The 21,811-nt window shown below is 41.9% G+C and overlaps 2 protein-coding genes across 2 annotated transcripts; both read left to right on the top strand.

The window, feature by feature from the left end:
* Positions 1-774, top strand: LOC130085796 (NAD(P)H dehydrogenase [quinone] 1-like). The gene is made up of 3 exons (XM_056251752.1): positions 1-116; positions 208-309; positions 420-774. The coding sequence occupies exons 1-3, from the start codon at positions 9-11 to the stop codon at positions 717-719; spliced, it is 510 nt and encodes a 169-aa protein (XP_056107727.1). The 5' UTR covers positions 1-8; the 3' UTR covers positions 720-774.
* Positions 775-7,383: 6,609 nt separating this feature from the next.
* On the top strand, positions 7,384-8,787 carry LOC130085795 (ribosyldihydronicotinamide dehydrogenase [quinone]-like). The gene is made up of 6 exons (XM_056251751.1): positions 7,384-7,425; positions 7,501-7,668; positions 7,765-7,895; positions 7,993-8,106; positions 8,228-8,329; positions 8,440-8,787. Exons 1-6 carry the CDS (start codon positions 7,422-7,424, stop codon positions 8,737-8,739), a joined length of 819 nt encoding a protein of 272 aa, XP_056107726.1. The 5' UTR covers positions 7,384-7,421; the 3' UTR covers positions 8,740-8,787.
* The last annotated feature ends 13,024 nt before the right edge of the window (positions 8,788-21,811 follow it).

The following is a 21,811-nucleotide window of genomic DNA, read 5'->3' as shown; positions in this document are numbered from 1 at the left end:
AGTTTCCAATGTACTGGTTCTCGGTTCCTGCCATCATGAAAGGCTGGATGGATCGGGTTCTTACCCTTGGTTTTGCGTACACCTCGGAAAAGCGCTACAGTGCAGGCATCTTCAGGGTAAGACCAACAAATCGTTACATGCGTTAATCAGAAAAGGTTAAAAGTTGTTCATTTAATGAAATGTGAGTGGGTTTTTAATTTGTGTTAGGAAAAGAAAGCCATGTTGTCATTCACCACTGGTTCCCATGAGACCATGTTCAGCTCCAATGGGATCAATGGAGATATGAATGTTACTCTGTGGCCAGTTCAGGTAAGATGCTTCATCCCTCCTCTTCCCTCAACTAAGCTTAATTTTGCACCATTTGATTTTGCATGTCATACTAACCTGGAACTGCTGTGCTAATGTTTTCTCTTTTGTAGAATGGTGTCCTCAATTACTGTGGCTTCCGGGTCCTCGCACCACAGGTCTTCTGGGCACCCACACATCTCTCTGCTGAGGCTCGTGACAGCCTGTTGAAAGAATGGCGTACTCGTCTTCAAGGTCTTTTAAGCGAAGTGCCTCTCTCCTTCCCACCCGTAGACAGTTTTGATAAGGTGAAAGGCTTTCAGCTGAAGCCTGAAGTTCATGAAAAGCAGGCTGATTCCCCCTTCGGTCTCACTGTGGGTCACCACCTGGAGAAACCTCTGCCACCGCACAGTCAGATGAAAGCTGGGGTATGAGATATGAGCAACTGTCCCCATGTGGCATGTTCCTGTTTAACTGTCATGAAGGTTAATTTTTTCGATGTGAATAAATTGTTCATGTTTTGAATTTGAATGTTGTAATTCATTGTAAGCCATGTGGAACCCACAACTCCTAGCCTGTTTCTCAAAGTTCATGTCAGATTGGGACACTTAGAAACCATAGTGGTTGGTTGATTTGTGCTCCCTAGTCAAGTATTTCCTGACTTTATTTTGTTGCTACTTTAGTGGTCTTATAACCGTTTAACCAGAAAACATGGAATCGGAGAGCTTGACAGTGAAAAGTCTGCATTTATTGGCAGTTACACAGGCAGGTCAATCCTCTCATACAGGGACTAGCTCTTATGAGCATTACAAAAAAGGTCAAATGTTTAACAGGTAGAGCAGACATGACCACTTTTCCCTGCAGTCTCATAAGTGTATTGCATACTATGCATGCAATACCTTGTTTTTGCCATTAGTCACCCTTAGCAGGCTCTATCCAAACAATACTATGGTCCAAATACCAAGTGTTTGAATCTGAACAAGCAGCACCTTAATATGGCACATTTATTTGGTGCACATGAATTGGATTTATTTACTTTTCTGAAAGATTTGTCTTATGTGCCCAGCTTCCCCATTTCCTATGGAAATTTCTTGGAGGCATGTCCTTTTCTGCATCTTAGTGCTTTGCAGATGTCTGCCGATAAAGCTTTGAAATGCATTTGGATTCTTATGTAATTTAAAACTGATCCAAAATGAATTCACATGTAATCTAGAAACCGGTATAATCCCGGAAAACTTTGAATATATTACTCTAAGGGTGTGAGCTCCTCTTCTGCTTTCTGTGTGAATGAACCAATAAATGAAAATTGTCATCTCTTATTTAAACCAAGTTGGATGTGAAGTAAGAGTTTGAGGTAATCGGATCATGTGACACCAATATAGCATTTTGCCGTTTTAATTCATTAAATTGTGTGCTGTTTCACATTATTGATGTATACATGCAGCTCATTTCCAAGCGTTCTCTCTAGTAATCACTCAGAGTCAGACCTGCATAGTGATTTGAGTATATTTTCAATGAACATAAAGGTCCATGTTTAATAATTTTCACAAAACTAAATGGAAATGTTTAAGAGCTCGTTAATTTAGTTGTATACGTGTTCTCATATCCATGTTGTTCTAATGTTAATAATCTCAAGGTTTACTGGGTTTTACACGATTCTTTTGTAGCATATTGGTGGTGTACTAAAATAAACATTGTCACGTGTGTACCTTACTACTTCTCACCACTGATTTCTGATTGTTTAGAGGACATTTAGTCCGAGTCGCCCCCTTTCGTTTCAAAGAATAGTACAACGGCGGGCGCGTCAAATGCCTCATCCGCTTGGGGAGGTGTGCGCGAAGGCAGCGGAGACTCGCGCTGCAGAGCCAGGCGAAAGTATAAACGGCTTAACACGCCTCTCTGGAACAACGTCACACAAACCCATCATTTCACCATCAAATGGAGGTTTTATCAGAAAACTATAGAAAGAAATCATTGGAAACTAGCGAGATCGCAAAACGCCTCCGGTTACTATCGTGATCGGTTCCCTGAGAGGTGGGAACGAGACATTACGTCAGCGTGACATATATGGGAACTCCTCCCTTCTCCACTTTCGCTGAAATCTTATGGGCTAACACCAGCTGGGGACAGCTGGCCAATTGACGCGAAACATGTAAATACTGACAGGTTCCCGGGCAATTTAAAATGCATGGGCGCAACAATTACGTCAGAATCACGACTGAACGCTAGCACAGCTGACCAAACAGCGAGCACGGCGGCTAACGTAATGTCTCGTTCCCGCCTCTCAGGGAACCAAGGTTACGATAGTAACCGGAGACGTTCCCTTTCGAGGTGGTAACTTCAACATTACGTCAGCGTGACGTTTATGGGAACTGTATTAAATCCCGCCATGAGAGCAGTGAAGATAAGCCCTGAACGGGGTCAAACCACACCCAAGGTAAGCAAGACAGTTCTAGCCAATAGCCGCGTCGATAAGAGCGCTCTCATCTGATAGGAGGTACTAGACCAAAGAGATGCCTGCTCCGACCTTATCAAAATCTGTATATCTGAAAGCAATGGAACTGAAGGCTGCACTGAATAGGGCAGACACAACACAATAAGCACTCAAGCATGAGAGTTCAACGCATTGTCGACGGCGATTGCGGTGACAGCTGCATCAACTTTATTAACCATAACACAGAGTTAGCAGCTAGATAACTACTGCATAGCTGGTTAACAGATAACAAAATATTTCAGTAAAACTCAACTCCCCGAAAGTACGTGTGACTCTACAGAGGGTACATCCAGCTTGTAAAACCTGACGAATGTGTTCTGAGAAACCAGCCAGCTACATAAATCCTGGATAGACATACCTCTAGCCCAGGCCCACAAGGAAGCAATTGCCCTTGTAGAATGAGCTCTGATGTTAAGGGGACAATCTTTCCCCTGGCATTCGTAAGCCAATGCAATAGCATCCACAATCTAGTGAGAGTCTCTCTTTTGAAACGGCACATCCCTTATTACATCCACCAAAGCACACGAACAGCTGGTCCGACTGACGAAAGGCGGCCGAGCTATCCACGTATGTCCGCAAAGCCCTGTTACCGGGCAAACAGCGCTCTTAGCGTCGGCGTCACGCGAGGCTGATGGCTCAGCAGAAAAGGCGGGCAGTGAAACAACCTGTGCTCTAAATGGTGTGTTGAGTGACTTCGGAACGTAGCCTGGTCTCGGCCGGAGAGTGACGCTGCTGTCGCCAGGTCCGAAACAAATACAATCGTCGTTCCCCGAGAACGCGTGTAAGTCTCCAATGCGATTCGCTGAGGTGAGAGCAAGTAAGGCAGTCTTCAGGGAAAGCTCCTCAACCGCAATCGAAGCTAGGGGCTCAAACGGTGGTAGAGGTAGAGCTCTCAAAAACAGAGCTAGATCTCACGGCGGCACGGAGGGCGGCCGTGAAGAACACAATCTCCTCGCTCCCCTGAGAAATCTGATCACCAAAGCGTGCTTACCGATCGATTGCCCGTCAACCGGAGAACGAACAGCAACAATAGCGACCACCTACACCTTAGCGTGGATGGCAAAGTCCTGCTCTCCATTCCGAGCTGTAGAAAGCGCGAAACATCCGACACGGAACGATCCCCGGGTCAAATCGATGTCCAAGCACCATTTTGTAAACAGAAAAACTCCCCATCTCAGAGCGCAGAGGCGATCTAGTAGAAGGCACGCGTGCCTCCTCGACTATGCTCAGCACTCGTGAATGCAGAGTGTCCCGCTCATTCAAGGTCCCCGCAGCGGCCACACATTATGGTTCCACAGCTCGGGGCTGGGGTGCCATATCGTGCCATCCGCCTGAGACAGCATGGTCCTTCCTGAGGGGGATTTTCCATGAGGGAGCCACCATTAACTCTCTCAGGTCTGCAAACCAGGGCTGATTTGGCCAGTTCGGGGCCACGAGGATACTGACACTCTCTTGTAGGAACAACAGCCAATAGCGTTGCTCCTCTGGGAGTGCTCACAGCTGATAGACAGCTCAGCTCAAGTACACCGGAATTGCATATCATAATCACATATCAGTATACATAACCAAAGCGTCAGTGGCTGTAGTGACAACAACTGTGAATATACGCAGTTAGATCAGAATAGCCAGTTGCACTGAACAATACAGGGCAACATAACCGTATAGACTCATATCAGTATGAAGTTGAACATAAACATAGCGTCAGTGGCCTTAGCGACAACAACTGTGAAAATACGCAGTTAGATCAGAATAGCCAGTTGCACTGAGCAATACAGGGCAACATAACCATATAGACTCATATAAGTATGAACATAAACACAGCGTCAGTGGCCTTAGTGACAACAACTGTGAATATACGCAGTTAGATCAGAATAGCCAGTTGCACTGAGCAATACAGGGCAACATAACAGCATAAACATATATCAGTGTAAAAACACAGCATCAGTGGCAGCAGCGACTACAACTGTGAATATACGCAGTTAGATCAGAATAGCCAGGTGCACTAAAGGATACAGGGCAACGTAACAGCATAAACACATATCAGTATCAGACGGAGTCTTCCATCCCTCTTGAGCACCACGAAATAGCTACAGTGCACTTCCATTCTCAGAACGGGGCGTTTTGAGGCAAAGTCAGTGACGGACCCACGCCTGTTTTAGCCGTGGCGCTTCCCGTGGTACGTGTCGCTACATTCCTGGTCCCGCCCACTGCCTACGGCGAAGATCCGGCTCAGTGCGGAGCCGTTTTTGGCAGGCTGGTCAGCCGAACTTAGGCGGGACGAGGTGCCGACAAAGAGAGAGACCTCGACGAGTTCTGGAACGTGCAGCAATATTCGCACCTCATAGCCTTCGTGCTTCTGCGCCTCAGAACAATGCTCAGTAACTGACTCCATGGCGTCACCAAAGAGGCCGGAGGGAGTGATTGGAGCCTTTCTTTTCACACAGAAATAAAGTGGTTTACCGTTATTTCACAAAAGAAAGAGGACACACACCCAGATAGCACACGCACGTTGCGCAGACATATGTGTGACGTCGTCATTTTCATGAGTAGCGCTGTCACACACACACAAAAAACTAGGGTCCTAGAAATGTGGTCCTAAAATTGCGGCCACCGGGATTGCAGACTGATAATATTAGAATGAACTGCTGGATCTCATTCTGAAGGGGAAAAAAGCACTGCAGTGGGAAAATATATTAAGATTGTCTAACTAGTGAGTTAAACTCAGCCTGAGCAAGTCTCCGGTTTAGGTGGTCTCAAGCACATCATCATCCATCCTAAGCAGTTAAAGGTGAACTATGCAGGTTTTTTACCTTAACTGAACAGCTTCGGAGTCATTGGAATGGTTATATTACTTTTTTTCTATCACCTGTGAGTGGAAAAACCACACTTGCAACTTTAAGCCGGCGTGCCGCCGGCCGTAGCATCAGGAAGTATCGCGTGATATCAGGTCTCGCGATGTAATGAATTGCTTTACGGCAAAAAAGATCTGCCAAAATTCTGTCATTATTGCGCTCCCTCACGCATCACATACATCAACAATCTATGAAACGGCCTCTATGACAGACACTAGCACGCATTTCAGAAGTGAATCATGGCAGGGTCGACGAAGAAAACGTGGTCTGAAGAGTCAAGGAAAAGAAAACGAGAAACTGACCGCGTGAGGAACCGGACAAGAGTCTCACTCGGTCAGGCTTTCACTTAAAATAGGATAAGAATGAGCATCAAACAGAAATAACCCGGCGCTGCATACGTGGGGACGGGTGTTCGAGGCGCACATACAATACAGACTGCCGACAATTCAACAGGGAGCGCGCAGCTCTTAAAGGGGCCACACCTTATTTCCACTCATTACAGCTTCCACCCTACTGAACAGGTACCGGTATACAGGGGGAGGGGATCAGGCCGTGAGTGCAGAGCTATCTCTGCGTGAGTGCTATTTACGACAGTACAAGTACTCCACAGCGACTCTAGGGGTCGCTGTTTGACAAAAACGGAATTCCTACCAAGGGGGTAATCCATCAGCCGGAAGTTGAAGCCTCGCGGGAGCCGCCATTGTAGCAGAACTTCACCTGCTGTTAGCATTCCATTGACTCCCATTCATTTTGGCGTCACTTTGACAGCGAATAACTTTACATCTGAGGCGTCCAAAGACACCATTTATTCATTATTTATTTCTAAAGAAACACGACAATGTATGAAAGGCTCCATTACCCTGTATCTTACGTTATGGCCCTGTAGAAGCAGTTTTTGTAAAAATAGGCTAACGATTGCGTCATAATGAATCGACTCTCCGTCGCACAGTAGAGAAATTACCATATAGACAGGAGGAGAAGCTCGCAGGCAATCGGGGGGACGTGGAGGTATAAAGTCAGATAAAGTCAAGGGAGAAGCTCATAGAGAGTCATAAAGTTGATCCTGCTGCTAGCTCATGGACAGCTAATACTCACTCTCTCCGTCTCTGTGAGATTCGGAGGGGAATTATTCAGATTTCACTCGGCACAGCGTTTGAGCCTGTGCAGTACGCCTGGCGATCAGCTTTTAACGGGCTTTAATTTTCTCCGTTGAAATCAATGGAGTCGCTGTGTCCATTTATTTTACTGTCTATGATTCCTACATAGTGTACCCTTAAAAGACCACAAACTACACCAAAGACCAGACAAGTTTTTTTTTTCCAGCAGAAAATTGTAGTCATAATTATAACCTGGCCATGATACAAAAGTATCTAAGCAAAACAGTTTGTTTTCTAAACTGAGTCACTAAATTTATAGGGGCTATATATTTTTTATCTTTATCATATTGGTATTTTATTTGTATGGCTCTAATAGACGTCTATAGCTCCAGTGGTGCATGTTGACATCTAGTGGTAAAAAGGTAAACTAACCACCAGGCATAATGCGATTCTTTTTTTTTTTTTTTATGATTCATAGATGCTGCTTTTAAGAAGAAATACATCCAGTTAATAATCACTTTTGTTTAACCTTTTTTTTTGCTGTAGATTTTTGTTTTTGGAAAGCCTCTAGCCTGTCAACACTAATTGATTAGTAAATTACTTTCAGCTGTGCTCAGGTGATTGTGGTTTTAAAAGAAGCTCACAAAGCTGTTGGTTTAGTAGATGCTCTTTTGAGACCTGTGGGTGAGAAACATGGGTAGGTTATTTTGTTGCTGCAGTTAATTTTTGTTTGTTTGATTTTTTTTTATATTTTTTTTTCTTATTTTTTCAGCTGCAAAGACAGTGTTGATCGTGTATGCGCACCAGAGTGCTGGATCTTTCAATGCAGCCATTAAAGATGCTGCTGTAGATGTGCTGAAGAAACAGGGCTGCAATGTTCTTGTGTCTGACCTGTATGAAATGAAATTCAAGGCCACAGCAACCAAGGAGGATATTACTGGTTTGGAGGCAGTGTTATGTTTTAGATAATATTAAACCTAAAAACTTTTGCCCTTATTGGAGTGCAATGGCTATTTTGCACAATTTTCTTTTTCAGAAGCAGTGAAGAACCCAGAACATTTCTGCTATGGAGAGGAGACCATGCTGGCCTGGCAGGAGGGACGACTAGCTTCTGATATTGTAGAGGAGCACAAGAAACTGAAAGAAGCAGATATTGTTATTTTTCAGGTAAGGCTTTTATATATCAGAAATCGGATTTTGTTTATTTTTGTTGCTTTTGGGTACTTGTAGTTCTTTTACTTCCCCTTTTTTTTGTCTTTTGCAGTTTCCCATGTACTGGTTCTCGGTTCCTGCCATCATGAAAGGCTGGATGGATCGGGTTTTTACCCTTGGTTTTGCATACACCTCGGAAAAGCGCTACAGTGCAGGCATCTTCAGGGTAAGACCCACAAATCACAAATAATCTTTCATTACATGCGTTAATCAAAGGTTAAAAGTTGGTTATTTAATGAAAGGTGAGTGGGTTGTTAATGGGTGTTTGGGTTTAAAATTTGTGTCAGGAAAAGAAAGCCATGTTGTCATTCACCACTGGTTCCCATGAGACCATGTTCAGCTCCAATGGGATTAATGGAGATATTAATGTCACTCTGTGGCCAGTTCAGGTAAGAAGCTTCATCCCTTATTTTCCCTCAACCAGGCTTCATTTTGCACTATTTGATTTTGCATGTCATACTAACCTGGGACTGCTGTTCTAATGCTCTCTCTTTTGTAGAATGGTGTCCTCAATTACTGTGGCTTCCAGGTCCTCGCACCACAGGTCTTCTGGGCACCCACACATCTCTCTGCTGAGGCTCGTGACAGCCTGTTGAAAGACTGGCGTACTCGTCTTCAAGGTCTTTTAAGCGAAGTGCCTCTCTCCTTCCCACCCGTAGACAGTTTTGATAAGGTGAAAGGCTTTCAGCTGAAGCCTGAAGTTCATGAAAAGCAGGCTGATTCCCCCTTTGGTCTCACTGTGGGTCACCACCTGGAGAAACCTCTGCCACCGCACAGTCAGATGAAAGCTGGGGTATGAGATATGAGCAACTGTCCCCATGTGGCATGTTCCTGTTTAACTGTCATGAAGGTTAATTTTTTTGATGTGAATAAATTGTTCATGTTTTGAATTTGAGTTTTGTAATTCATTGTAAGCCATGTGGAACCCACAACTCCTTGCCTGTTTCTTAAAGTTCATGTCAGATTGGGACACTTAGAAACCAAAACATAGTTGTTGGTTGATTTGTGCTCCCTAGTCAAGTATTTCCTGACTTTCTCTATTTTGTTGCTGCTTTAGTGGTCTTGTAACTGTTTAACCAGAAAACATGGAATCGGAGAGCTTGACAGCGAAATGTCTGCATTTATTGGCAGTTACAGGCAGGTCAATCCTCTCATACAGGGACTAGCTCTTATGAGCATTACAAAAAAGGTCAAATGTTTAACAGGTAGAGCAGATATGACCACTTTTCCCTGCAGTCTCATAAGTGTAGCTATTGCATACTGTGCATGCAATACCTTGTTTTTGCCATTAATCACCCTTAGCAGGCTCTATCCAAACAATTCTATGGTCCAAATACCAAGTGTGTTTGAATCCGAACAAGCAGCACCTTAATATGGCACTTTTTTTTTTGGTGCACATGAATTGGGTTCATTTACTCTCTAAAAGATTTGTCTTATTTGCACAGCTTCCGTAGCCTGGTTATACCAGACTCTGCTACTTCACTTTGCTTCGTAGACCGAGTCTGGAATAGCATAATAGAGAAGTGTTTTCTCTCGCTAGGGGGCGCTTGTCTGAAGTTTAAAATCATTGGTTACCCGTAAGCCAATCAGATAAGTTTATATATGACGTATGTTATGTGCCAACACAGCCGCATCGAACCACAGACATCATGCATCGAACTCAAATATATGATCGAACTTCCACTGTAAACCTGCTGTAAACAATATTTGTTTGTATACCTCTAAACTGATATTTGACAGTAGAGAGAAACAAAAAAATATTTGCAACCAACTGTCAAAGTTAGGATTAGTTCTGTTAAACACAGCTCTTTGTTCATCTTGAGTCTGTCGGAAATGCTGCAACTTAATTGCAAGATTACAGCATGTCATGGCAATATTTAAGACCTGGAAAAGAAAGGATACACTGACCTGTCAAAAGGCTCCCCAGTTTATCGCTGGCGATCGGTAATCGTCGATAAATTAAACTTTTCCCAAAGGGAGTAGGGCCACATCACCACCTCCATTCAAAATGTTTAAAGTAACACTATGTAGTTTTTCAACCTTCATAATATATTTCCAAGACCCTTGTGATGGTACATCGACTTAAAATAAGTTAAATGACACGTCTGCCATAGCCTGACGTGGTCTGTATCGCTTTTACTGGCACTATGTAACTTTGGGTTTCGGGTAGGAACCCGTGCACAAAAAGAACTACAAAATTCGACTGCTTTACGGCATACGTCACTTCCCCCACCACTTCCTCAAATTGTCTGTGGCCATTGCAGACATCCCAAGTCTCCCGGGAGTCTCCTGCATCTCCCTGATGCCCGCAAATTAGTTCAGATCTGCCGGAATCTAGAGCGCGCATGCGAGACAGAACATACTGCGCGCATAACATACATAGCGCGAGCACGGGAGAGAGAGAGAGAGCGAGACGAGAGACCTTGCGAGTGTGCCTCACGAAAGCTAGTCAACCAGCCACCAGCCCCCCCCCCCCGTCAACAATCCAGTCACCAAGATATACCTCCCTGAAATGACTTCTTGCAGGTTGGGATGTCTGCCATTGTTGATTCCAAAGCCGGTGCTGGATAAACAGCGAGCGTGCGCGTGCGACAGTCGGCTGCGGAAGGCTAAATTATTTACGACAGCAGTAATGGACAATTCTGCTTCCAACCTGTAGGGCGACCGCTGAGGAAAAATCACATGGTGTTGCTTTAATACACGCTCTTCTTGTTCGGGCTTCAGTTTGCTAATGCCGGGAATATTCTCCACAACAGAGCGAATTGCATCCGCGTCTCCATATCCGCGGTCGTTTTCGATTTCCCTGACCTAATCTTAAACTCGGCGCTTAGCGACTACGTCACGGCTTTCAGCTGTCCTCTGTTCGTTGATTGGCCCGGCTGTTTTCAGGCAGGAGGAAAACGGATAGAAAGGCCGCTGTCTCAGACTGAGTACAGAAGCGAAATGATATTGAGCGGAAGTACGAAGTCTGACTTAGTCAGGCTACAGCGTCCCCATTTCCTATGGAAATTTCTTGGAGGCATGTCCTTTTCTGCATCAAAGTGCTTTGCAGATATCTGCCAATAAAGCTTTGAAATGCATTTGGATTCTTATGTAATTTAAAACCAATCCAAAATCTTACTCAAATGTAATCTAGAAACCGGTATAGTCCCGGAAAACTTTGAATATATTACTCTAAGGGTGTGAGCTCCTCTTCTGCTTTCTGTGTGAATGAACCAATAAGTGAAAATTGTAATATTTAAACCAAGTTGGATGTGAAATAAGAGTTTGAGGTAATCAGATCATGTGACACCAATATAGCATTTTGCCATTTTAATTCATTACATTGTGTGCTGTTTCACATATTATTGATGTATACATGCAGCTCATTTCCAAGCGTTCTCTCTAGTAATCACTCAGAGTCAGACCTGCATAGTGATTTGAGTATACTTTCAATGAACAAAGGTCCATGTTTAATAATTTTCGCAAAACTAAATGAAAATGTTTAAGAGATCGTTAATTTAGTTGTATACATGTTCTCATATCCATGTTGTTCTAATGTTAATAATCTCAAGGTTTACTGGGTTTTACACGATTCTTTTGTAGCGTATTGGTGGTCTACTAAAATAATCATTGTCACGTTGTGTACCTTACTTCTCACCGCTGATTCCTGATTGTTTAGAGGACATTTAGTCCAAGTCGCCCCCTTTCGTTTCAAAGAATAGTTCAACGGCGGGCGCGTCAAATGCCTCAGATCCGTCTCTCACTGTTGGTTTCGCTAATTTCAGGTAAGTTTAGTCCCCAAAATTACACAAATAGTACATAAAAATGTTTCTGACATATTCTTTCATGTAAATAACACGCTTCCGTTGAATATTTACTTCATAGAATAATGGTTTAGTGCAGGGTTCTCAAGTCTCACGCATTGGCCGTGAGACACACGCAATTCAACCAGTTCACACGCTCACACGCCACACCGTGTATTCCTCACGCTGAAAAGGCAATGCCAACCAAGTTGTCCTGCAAGCTTTATATATAACGTTGAACTTGTATACGAGGCGCATGCACACAAAGATAAGTTTCCTGCCGCCAGCGCGTCCGCATCTCGGCCAGATTGCGTTCGTTACTAGGCAACTTGGGCCGTTACATAGTCAACGCGAGCAACAGCTTTGGCTCAGTTTGGCTAAGGAAATGTTATTGGGTATGGGAAGGAATGAAGATGTATTTCTTCAGTTTATTTTAAATTCTATATTATACTGTATTAATAGTATTTCTAGTTAGGCTACATTAAGGCTAAAGCAGAGTGCTCTTGGTAATATTGTATATACTGTCAAAACATACATTAGCCTAATCATTGCCATTGCATTTGTATTTTTCAAAGATGTCAGGGAAAAATGCAAAAATATTTGTTTTTCCAAACATTTTGTTATATATTTGTAGCCTAATTTTGAAATATAACATTAAAGAGTAGGCCTATATTTGATGTGATGAATTGCTCTGTCATTTATCAGATTTACTAATTGTTATAATTTCAATTTTTGCTGGTTAATTATGAACAATGGGTAAAATCGGGGGCGGGGCTCCATTTAGGCTCCTCCCCTAACCGCATGTGATCTCACTCCAAGCTTTTGATAAAACTTGAGAACCCTGTTTAGTGTCTTCGGGAACAGTCCGTTAGCATCTGTTAGGCTAACTAACTTAGAGGTAACGTAAAGGCCTGTTCACACCGGGACGAATTTCGCGTGTGATATTCGCCGACGTTTAACGCCTCGTGACTAAACAATGGTCGCCAATGTGAGTGTGCACACCGACGCGTAAAACGCCACGCGTAAAGGCGTCATTTTTTTAAAAACGCCTCGGGTTCGTTTTTTTGGTTTGACGCGCTGCGTCAAAAACTATCCGACCAATGAGATTGGCGCTTTTGCTCACGTGTCTGGAGCTTCTGAAGTTACAGTAAAACACAACTTGGGGGCGCTCAAACACAAAACGGTCTTGCCGAGCACACATACGTAATGGCGAAGAAGATATACAGCGTCTACACTCTGCCGGGAAGAAGTAAGACGAGGAAGATGCAAGGCTAGATGAATGTAGAGCTGCTGGTCTTGTTGATGTCTTTATAAAGAGACACCAACGACAATAAAGAACTATATGACAAACGCGACAAACTTGCTCTCTTCTTCTAAGTGACAAGCGAGTGTCAGAAGCGTAGTTGCGCAGCGCCACTTTGTGGACCGGGGTATTTCTGTTTTACATTAAGCGCCATCTAATGTCAGGGAATGAATTTGCGTGTTCACTCGGCTCATCGTCAGCGAAAATCGCTCGGGTGTGAACACAAAAAACGCGTTGAAAAACGCTGACGAATAACGCGAGCCGATATTCGTCCCGGTGTGTACGGGCCTTAAGGTTGACTAACGTTAGACTTTAGCTGTAAGTTTAGGCTTTAGGCTTTTAATCTTGATTTGAGGTTTTGTAAAGGTTTTGGTGGCACTTTTCAATGTGAATGGAAGTAAACTAAATTATCCTAAAATTAATTAACTTAAACTGGACTAAACTCACTGGACGGTTATTTTATTGTTTTCACGTGACGGAATGCCCACCTGGAGGGAAAATTGGGGTTTTATAATGCCATTTATGCCTAGTATTAACATGAATGTCACGCAACTGCTTAATTCACAGGTAAGTTAAGCTAACTTTAACGTTAGTTTCAAGTCAGTTGAATCAACGTTTGATATGAATGTGCTCTTTTAATTTTGACGTTAAGCATAACACGTACACAGATGAATAACCCTTCTTTAAAAAAAATTATATATTCCTTGACAAGCTACTTTTTTCTTCTTTTTTTTTTACAAGTGAATGAATGATTTATTTGTCCAAACGGACAAGTACAAGACCAGGGTTAATGCCAAGCCCTGGTTTATACATTTGTATAATGTTATTATAATAGCTTCAGAAGACCTTTCTCAATGCTGCTATTGTCATACAATGAAAGTATTATATTCCTACTTCCATAGTATGGCAAATTAGTACAAATAAAAAAGTTATAGAAAAGTTTAGCAGGTACACAGAATTTTGATGCACATTATCTTATTTCCCCTCAATGATAAAAGTTTTCATTTTCAGGTGTAACCTTTACAATATGTTATTGAACCTTTCCATTGTATAACATTTGTAAGCTACATTTTCATCTTGTGTGGTTTAATATTTATAGTACTCAAATCACAGCCTAAATAACTTAAAGGTTAACATTTATGGAGTAGCCACACTTATTATTAAATGTTTATGAAATAATAAATCACCATTAGTAACATCAGTCAATCTGTTTACTTTACAGACGGGGCATGAAGAGACTGGACCACAGACTGGACCACAGTTCTAGTTTGGCACCCCCACACTACTTATATTTAAGGGTTAGTTCACCCAAAAATGAATGTTCTGTCAGTAATTATACACCCTCATTTTGTTCCAACCTCTTAAGACTTCCATTAATCTTCAGAACACAAATTAAGATATTTTTGGATGAAATATGAGAGCTGTCTCACTCCTCCATAGTCTTCTAGGCAATTTCATTCTGCCGGCCCAGAAAGTTAGTAAAGACATTGTTAAAATAGATTAAGGGTGCTTTTCCACTGCATGGTACGGTACGGCTCGGCTCGGTACGGCTCACTTGTGGCGCTTTTCCACTGCATAGTACGGTATGGTATGGCTCGCTTTAAATGATACCACCTCTGTTGAAGTTCCAAGCGTACCGTACCGATACTAAAATGTGACATGAAAACACTGCAGATCACTGATTTGTCAGACAGAATCGTCACTACCAGCGTCATTGTATTTGCTAGACATCAAACCCGCTAGATTTAAATAGCCAGTAACAACTGTAGCACCTGTTTGCTTGATGAAAAAAGAAAGAAAAAACACATCCAAAAAAGAAATGGCTGAATCGTGGTCAGTGGACGAAGTCTAGACGTTCCTCTCGTTGGTTGCCGAGGAGCGGATAAACTGTAACGATCAGACTATAATCCCACCCACTTTGAAGCGGTACTAACTGCAGTGGAAAAGCGAGCCGCGCCGAACCGTACTGAGCTGAGGTCACAAAAGTGCCGCACTACATCGAGAACCATCTGCGTCATCTTCTCAGTTCTCGCTGCTCTCGTGAACTCTAGGGCTGGGACGATACACCTATCTCCCGATTCGATACTATCACGATACTTGGGTGCTGATACTGCTGGTATTACGATTTTTTTTTTAAAGGAACACTTCAACTTTTTGGGACTTTAGCTTATTCACCGTATCCCCCAGAGTTAGATAAGTTCATACATACCTTTTTCATCTCCGTGCGTGCTGTAAGTCTGTTTGACGCACCCACCGCTAGCCTAGCTTAGCACAAAGACTGGATGTAAATGGATACAGCTAGCATACTAATCCCAATAAGTGACAAAATAACACCAACATTTTCCTATTTACATGTTGTGATTTGTATAGTCACAGTGTGTACAAATAACAAGGTAATATGAGAGACAGCCACTTTTTAAACGTTTAAATACTGGGAACTATTTTCTCAGAAGGCGAAGCACTGCTACTTGGGCGGAGTGATAACCGCAGCACCTGAGACGCGCCGTGCTGAGGAGCAGAGAGTTCGCTCAGAGTTGGAGGAGTAATAGAGTCAGCAATTACTAATAAATGCTAAGTTTATAATCATGGGTGTTCGCTGTATTGTGAAGAGCTGCGACAATAAACAGGGGAGACCAGGTAATACCATGATGTGTCATAGAATTCCAACCAAAAACGCATCCTGATAATCAATGAACCCACAGACAGTAGCCTACCCGTACTGGACAAGGTCGCTGTTTCTCAAAAAAAAATAAAACTGCCCCTCCGATTCTAGCAAGGTGAAGGCTACAGTCCTGAGTTTACCTCTAGCACCGCTCATTTGTTACTGGGGCGATAGAGCGCGTTCGTGACAACACAATAGGCTACTAACATTATAGGGGATACATGGAGCCCGGTAATAACTGTAATAGTAGTGACGAGCACACTATTCATGTAATAGTGTCACTAAGGTTACATTACATCTGGCTAATGGCACTGTAACAGTAGGCTGCTCATCTAAAAACATAACGGAACACTTACCGCGGCCGCAGGTGATCGACTTTGTCCTGTCTGTGCTATCGATGGGATGGCCGTATCCTTCAGCACACGTTTCATGGTCCGTGTGGCAAATTGCATTTTTTCAAAATAGTCGTCCTCGGCGAAATGTTCTGAGCAAACGAAATAGTCCTTGATGATGTCTACAGGTGTGTTTGGATCGATATCCAGAGCAAGTAGCCATTGATTCATCAGATCAGCGTTTTTGGTTGGAATTCTATGACACATCATGGTATTACCTGGTCTCCCGTTTATTGTCGCAGCTCTTCACAATACAGCGAACACCCATGATTATAAACTTAGCATTTATTAGCTGACTCTATTACTCCTCCAACTCTGAGCGAACTCTCTGCTCCTCAGCACGGCGCGTCTCAGGTGCTGCGGTTATCACTCCGCTAAAGTAGCAGTGCTTCGCCTTCTGAGAATATAGTTCCCAGTATTTATACGGTTAAAAAGTGTCTGTGTCTCATATTACCTTGTTATTTGTACACACTGTGACTATACAAATCACAACATGTAAATAGGAAAATGTTGGCGTTATTTTGTCACTTATTGGGATTAGTATGCTAGCTGTATCCATTTACATCCAGTCTTTGTGCTAAGCTAGGCTAGCGGTGGGTGCGTCAAACAGACTTACAGCACGCACGGAGATGAAAAAGGTATGTATGGACTTATCTAACTCTGGGGGATACGTTGAATTAGCTAAAGTCCCAAAAAGTCGAAGTGTTCCTTTAAGAATTACGATTCGATATTTTAGTTTTAACACTAGACCATCAGAAAATGTTAAATCATACACTTATACAGACTGTATAGGCTACATGATGTATAAGATGAGTCATATTTACAAAAACAATTCATCACATCTCTCTGACTTATTTCAGAAGCATCATACAGTTAGTACTACATTCTCTTAAATAAATGATTCAATAAATACATTTTGTAACAGTCACTTGTCGCCACCTTGTGGTGAAACAATGTAATCGATAAATGCGTTATTTTAAGCTGATTTAGGGGCCGATCACACCTAACGCTTTTTTGGCAGTCAGAGGCGCCTTTTTTCAATTGATTTCCTATGGCAGTGCGCGTTCTGTAGGCTGTTTATGCGCCCCAGGCGTCTCGGGTTTAACCGCCTGCTGCGCCTCGCGTTTTTGGAGTTTAAAAAAAATCAACTCCGAGCGGTAAAAGCGCCCGACGCCATTGCGTTTTTCCCCACTGTCCAATCGAATGAATGGAGAGGCGGGTCTTCCGTTGTAGTAATGAAAGCTTCAGTTACTTTGAACGCCGGAGAGTGCGATGATGAAGGATAAACTTGTGGTGCTCTCGCGGGTTACCAGGAGCTTAACGACTTCACGAATCGTAACTACCACAATGTTAACAGAAAGTAAACAAAATTAATAAAAGGCTGATTTGACGTTTACTTGACTGACAGGACAGCTGTTTCTGTGTTTGCCTAGCAACAAAAAATGCAGTTCACTGCTCGTTCTGTGTGATTGGGTTTTCGAACCGGAAAAATGCGTTAGGTGTGATTGGGGCTTTACTCTATTTTGATCGCTATCATATATTTTTTAAATTTAAACTTTTATCCTAGTACTTCTATGATAATTTGAACTATTGTATCACATAAATAATGATGCTATGAGGTTGAAAAGACTGTTTGTGAAGCTGTTTCATGACGTCTCTGGGTCAGCACTAGTGTTGCACGATATACCGGTATTAGAAAGGTATCGTGATACCCTGCTAATAATAATGGTACGATATGAAATTTTATTAGTACCGGTACTTGAAGAGTGACAGCACTCTAAATAATAAGAGCAGTGTTTCGTAATTTGCGTTTGTGTGTGACATCAGGAGTCAGGACGTGTGCAGAGCTCTTCTACCACTGTTTCTATTGACTAAACAACGGAAGCAGAACAGCAAAATATATACCCGCAGCACTTGTAATTATTATTATTTTATTTAATAAAGGGGAGGGAATGGTCAAAAAGCAGGGCAGGAACATTCTGGTCAAGTGAGTTTTAAGTATTTTTAAACTAATTTATAAAACAATGAATTGTAAGTTCTGTTATATTTTTCAATTACTTTTACTGTTTTTGTTTTTTTCCCGTAGTATCGATTCAGTATTGGTATCGAGGTATTTTTGTCTGGTATCGTATCGAAGTCATAATTTAGGTATCATGACAACACTAGTTGCAGCACAGCTTTAAAAGTTGCGATATGATTTTGTCAAAGGTTTAATAGACAGATGGAAGTAAATCGCATGGGTGTTTGAATCGAGATCACGTTTTTTTTAAAGGAACACTCCACCGTTTTTTGAAATGGGGCTTATTCACATTCTTTCCTACATTTAGATAGGTGTGCAAATGCATTTTTGTCTCAGTGCATGCATTGTTTTAGTTTGACAGGGTCGGCGCTAGCTTAGCTTAGCACAATGAATGGAATCCTTTGTTGCCAGCTAGCATGTCCTGAGTAAAAGTGATAAAAAAAAAAAAACAACAACACGTAATTACTTCTTGGGGCCTGCGTATTCACAACGATTACAAATAGCGATGCAGATTAACACTAGGCGATTTCCTAGGCAGATATTGACTTGGGACTATATTAGGGGGAAGCACAGGTGAAGCACTGCTGCTTAGGCGAAGCACTGCTACTTGGGCGCAGAGATATCCCACAACACATGAAATCCCACGACTTCAGTAAACATACCGGCGTGAATAGTAGCTGCCTGACTATTTTCCTTACAGTACATGACTGGCGATGAACATGGCTGATTTTGTGAGAGACGAAGAGGGTGACTTCTCAGACAGTCAACAGCCAGAGCCATACCTGTGACACAACTGCGGGCACGCTCATCTTGATCTGACGCGTTGAGCCTGGTTATCGATGGCAGTAACTGGTCCCACTCTCCACAGCACAGACACTCTATTTCAGTCGGCATAGGTTGGCATATTCCCCCACATTCACACCACCAGTTCGTGTTGGCTCTCATCCTCATGTCCTCAGGCTGTTGACTGTCTGAGAAGTCACCCTCTTCGTCTCTCACAAAATCAGCCATGTTCATCGCCAGTCATGTACTGAAAGGAAAATAGTCAGGCAGCTACTATTCACGCCGGTATGTTTACGGAAGTCGTGGGATTTCATGTGTTGTGGGATATCTCTGCGCCCAAGTAGCAGTGCTTCGCCTAAGCAGCAGTGCTTCGTGATTTGTGATTTGTACTGCTTTGGTCAACCTCGTCTATAAGCAAGGACAAAAATAAAGCAATTTAATTTGAATTGTAATAAAAAATATATCAATTTTAAAATATCTTTTTTTTTTTTACGCAATACCTCGGTGAATCGATTTTTTTTCTCCCAGCACTATTGAAGTCACTCAGAGGCCCATACGGAAGAAAAGGAATAGTTGAATAATGTCGTTATTTTGTTTGTTTTTTTGTGCACAAAAATGATTGTCGTCTCTTCATAAACTCGCCAGAATGAAATTGCCAGTGAGCCAGCTCTCAGATTTCATCAAAAATATCTTAATTTGTGTTCTGAAGATGAACGGAAGTCTTACGGGGTTGGAATAACATGAGGGTGAGTAATTACTGACAGCATTTTTTGGTGCATTTTTTTTTAACTAACCCTTAAACACAGTTTTCATTTCATTTAAATGTTTATTTTAAATATTTGTTGTTGTTTTTTAAGCTAGGCTATAATGTAGCGTTTAAAATGTATGATAATCATATGAAATGTTCTACTTTGTGATGTGCTGTAAAAGTGTGCGCTTATAATTCACATGGTTGTGTTAATAAAAAAATAAAGTTGAACGAATGGTGCAGAATTTTTTTTCTAACCTTAAAATATCATTTTAACATGACAGAAAGTTTTATGTCAAAAAAATGTTTAATGTTCTTTGATTTGTTATATTGTTAATAACATTTTGGGGGAAAGAACGTTGCAGGAACGTTATGCTTACCTTAAGATAATGTTCCAGCAACGTTATGCCAATGTTCCATCAATGTTATGCTAACATTCAGGCAACGTTATGCTAACCTTAAGATAACGTTCCAGCAACGTTATGCCAATGTTCCAGCAACATTATGCTAACGTTCCAGCAACGTTAATATGCTAACGTTCCAGCAACGTTAATATGGTAACGTTCCAACAACGTTTTTCTAACGTTCCAGCAACGTTTTGCTAACCTTAAGATAACATTCCAGCAACATTATGCTAACGTTCCAGCAACGTTTTGCTAACCTAAAGATAACGTTCCAGCAACATTATGCTAATGTTCCAGCAACGTTTTACTAACCTTGAGATAACGTTCCAGCAACATTATGCTAACGTTCCAGCAACGTTTTGCTAACCTTGAGATAACGTTCCAGCAACATTATGCTAACGTTCCAGCAATGTTTTGCTAACGTTCCAGCAACGTTTTGCTAACCTTAAGATAACGTTCCAGCAACGTTTTGCTAACATTAAGATACCGTTCCAGCAACGTTATGCAAACTGGACATTTCAACGTTTTTAGAACGTTTCAAATCAACGTTCTAAAAACCAAAATGGAAAACGTTCTCAGAACCTAAATTTGTTAGCTGGGATCCGCTTGGGGAGGTGTGCGCGAAGGCAGCGGAGACTCGCGCTGCAGAGCCAGGCGAAAGTATAAACGGCTTAACACGCCTCTCTGGAACAACGTCACACAAACCCATCATTTCACCATCAAATGGAGGTTTTATCAGAAAACTATAGAAAGAAATCATTGGAAACTAGCGAGATCGCAAAATGAACATGATAAAAGCGACCTTGCTGGCATTTTTGTTGTTTAGCCTACCTAAATATTTAAAACCCAAGCATCGATGTTTTTACCACAGGTTTAATAAAAAGTGATACATTGATCATAATGAATTAACCTGTGTCAAGAGTGCACATTAGTCACACAGAAATAAAGTGGTTTACCGTTATTTCACAAAAGAAAGAAGACACACACCCAGATAGCACACGCACGTTGCGCAGATCTGTGTGACGTCGTCATTTTCATGAGTAGCGCTGTCTCACACACACAAAAATCGAGGGTACTAAATGCGGTCCTGAAATTGCGGCCACCGGGATTGCAGACAGATAATATTAGAATGAACTGCTGGATCTCATTCTGAAGGGGAAAAAAGCACTGCAGTGGGAAAATATATTATAAAGATTGTCTAACTAGTGAGTTAAACTCAGCCTGAGCAAGTCTCCGGTTTAGGTGGTCTCAAGCACATCATCATCCATCCTAAGCAGTTAAAAGACCACAAACTACAAGACCAGACAAGTTTTTTTTTTCAGCAGAAAATTTTAGTCATAATTATAACCTGGCCATGATACAAAAGTATCTAAGCAAAACAGTTCGTTTTCTAAACTGAGTCACTAAATTTATAGGGGGTATATATTTTTTATCTTTATCATATTGGTATTTTATTTGTATGGCTCTAATAGACGTCTATAGCTCCAGTTACTGGTGGATGTTGACATCTAGTGGTAAAAAGGTAAACTAACCACCAGGCATAATGCGATTGTTTTTTTTTTTATTTGTTTTTTTTTTATGATTCATAGATGCTGCTTTTAAGAAGAAATACATCCAGTTAATAATCACTTTTGTTTAACTTTTTTTTTGCTGTAGATTTTTGTTTTTGGATAGCCTCTAGCCTGTCAACACTAATTGATTAGTAAATTACTTTCAGCTGTGCTCAGGTGATTGTGGTTTTAAAAGAAGCTCACAAAGCTGTTGGTTTAGTAGA

This window comes from Rhinichthys klamathensis, unplaced genomic scaffold (genome assembly GCF_029890125.1).
Source record: "Rhinichthys klamathensis goyatoka isolate OS25496 unplaced genomic scaffold, OSU_Roscu_1.1 h1tg000090l_1, whole genome shotgun sequence".
NCBI lineage: Eukaryota > Metazoa > Chordata > Actinopteri > Cypriniformes > Leuciscidae > Rhinichthys > Rhinichthys klamathensis.
Note: the sequence above shows the minus strand (reverse complement) of the source record. Positions and strands in the feature narration are given on the sequence as shown.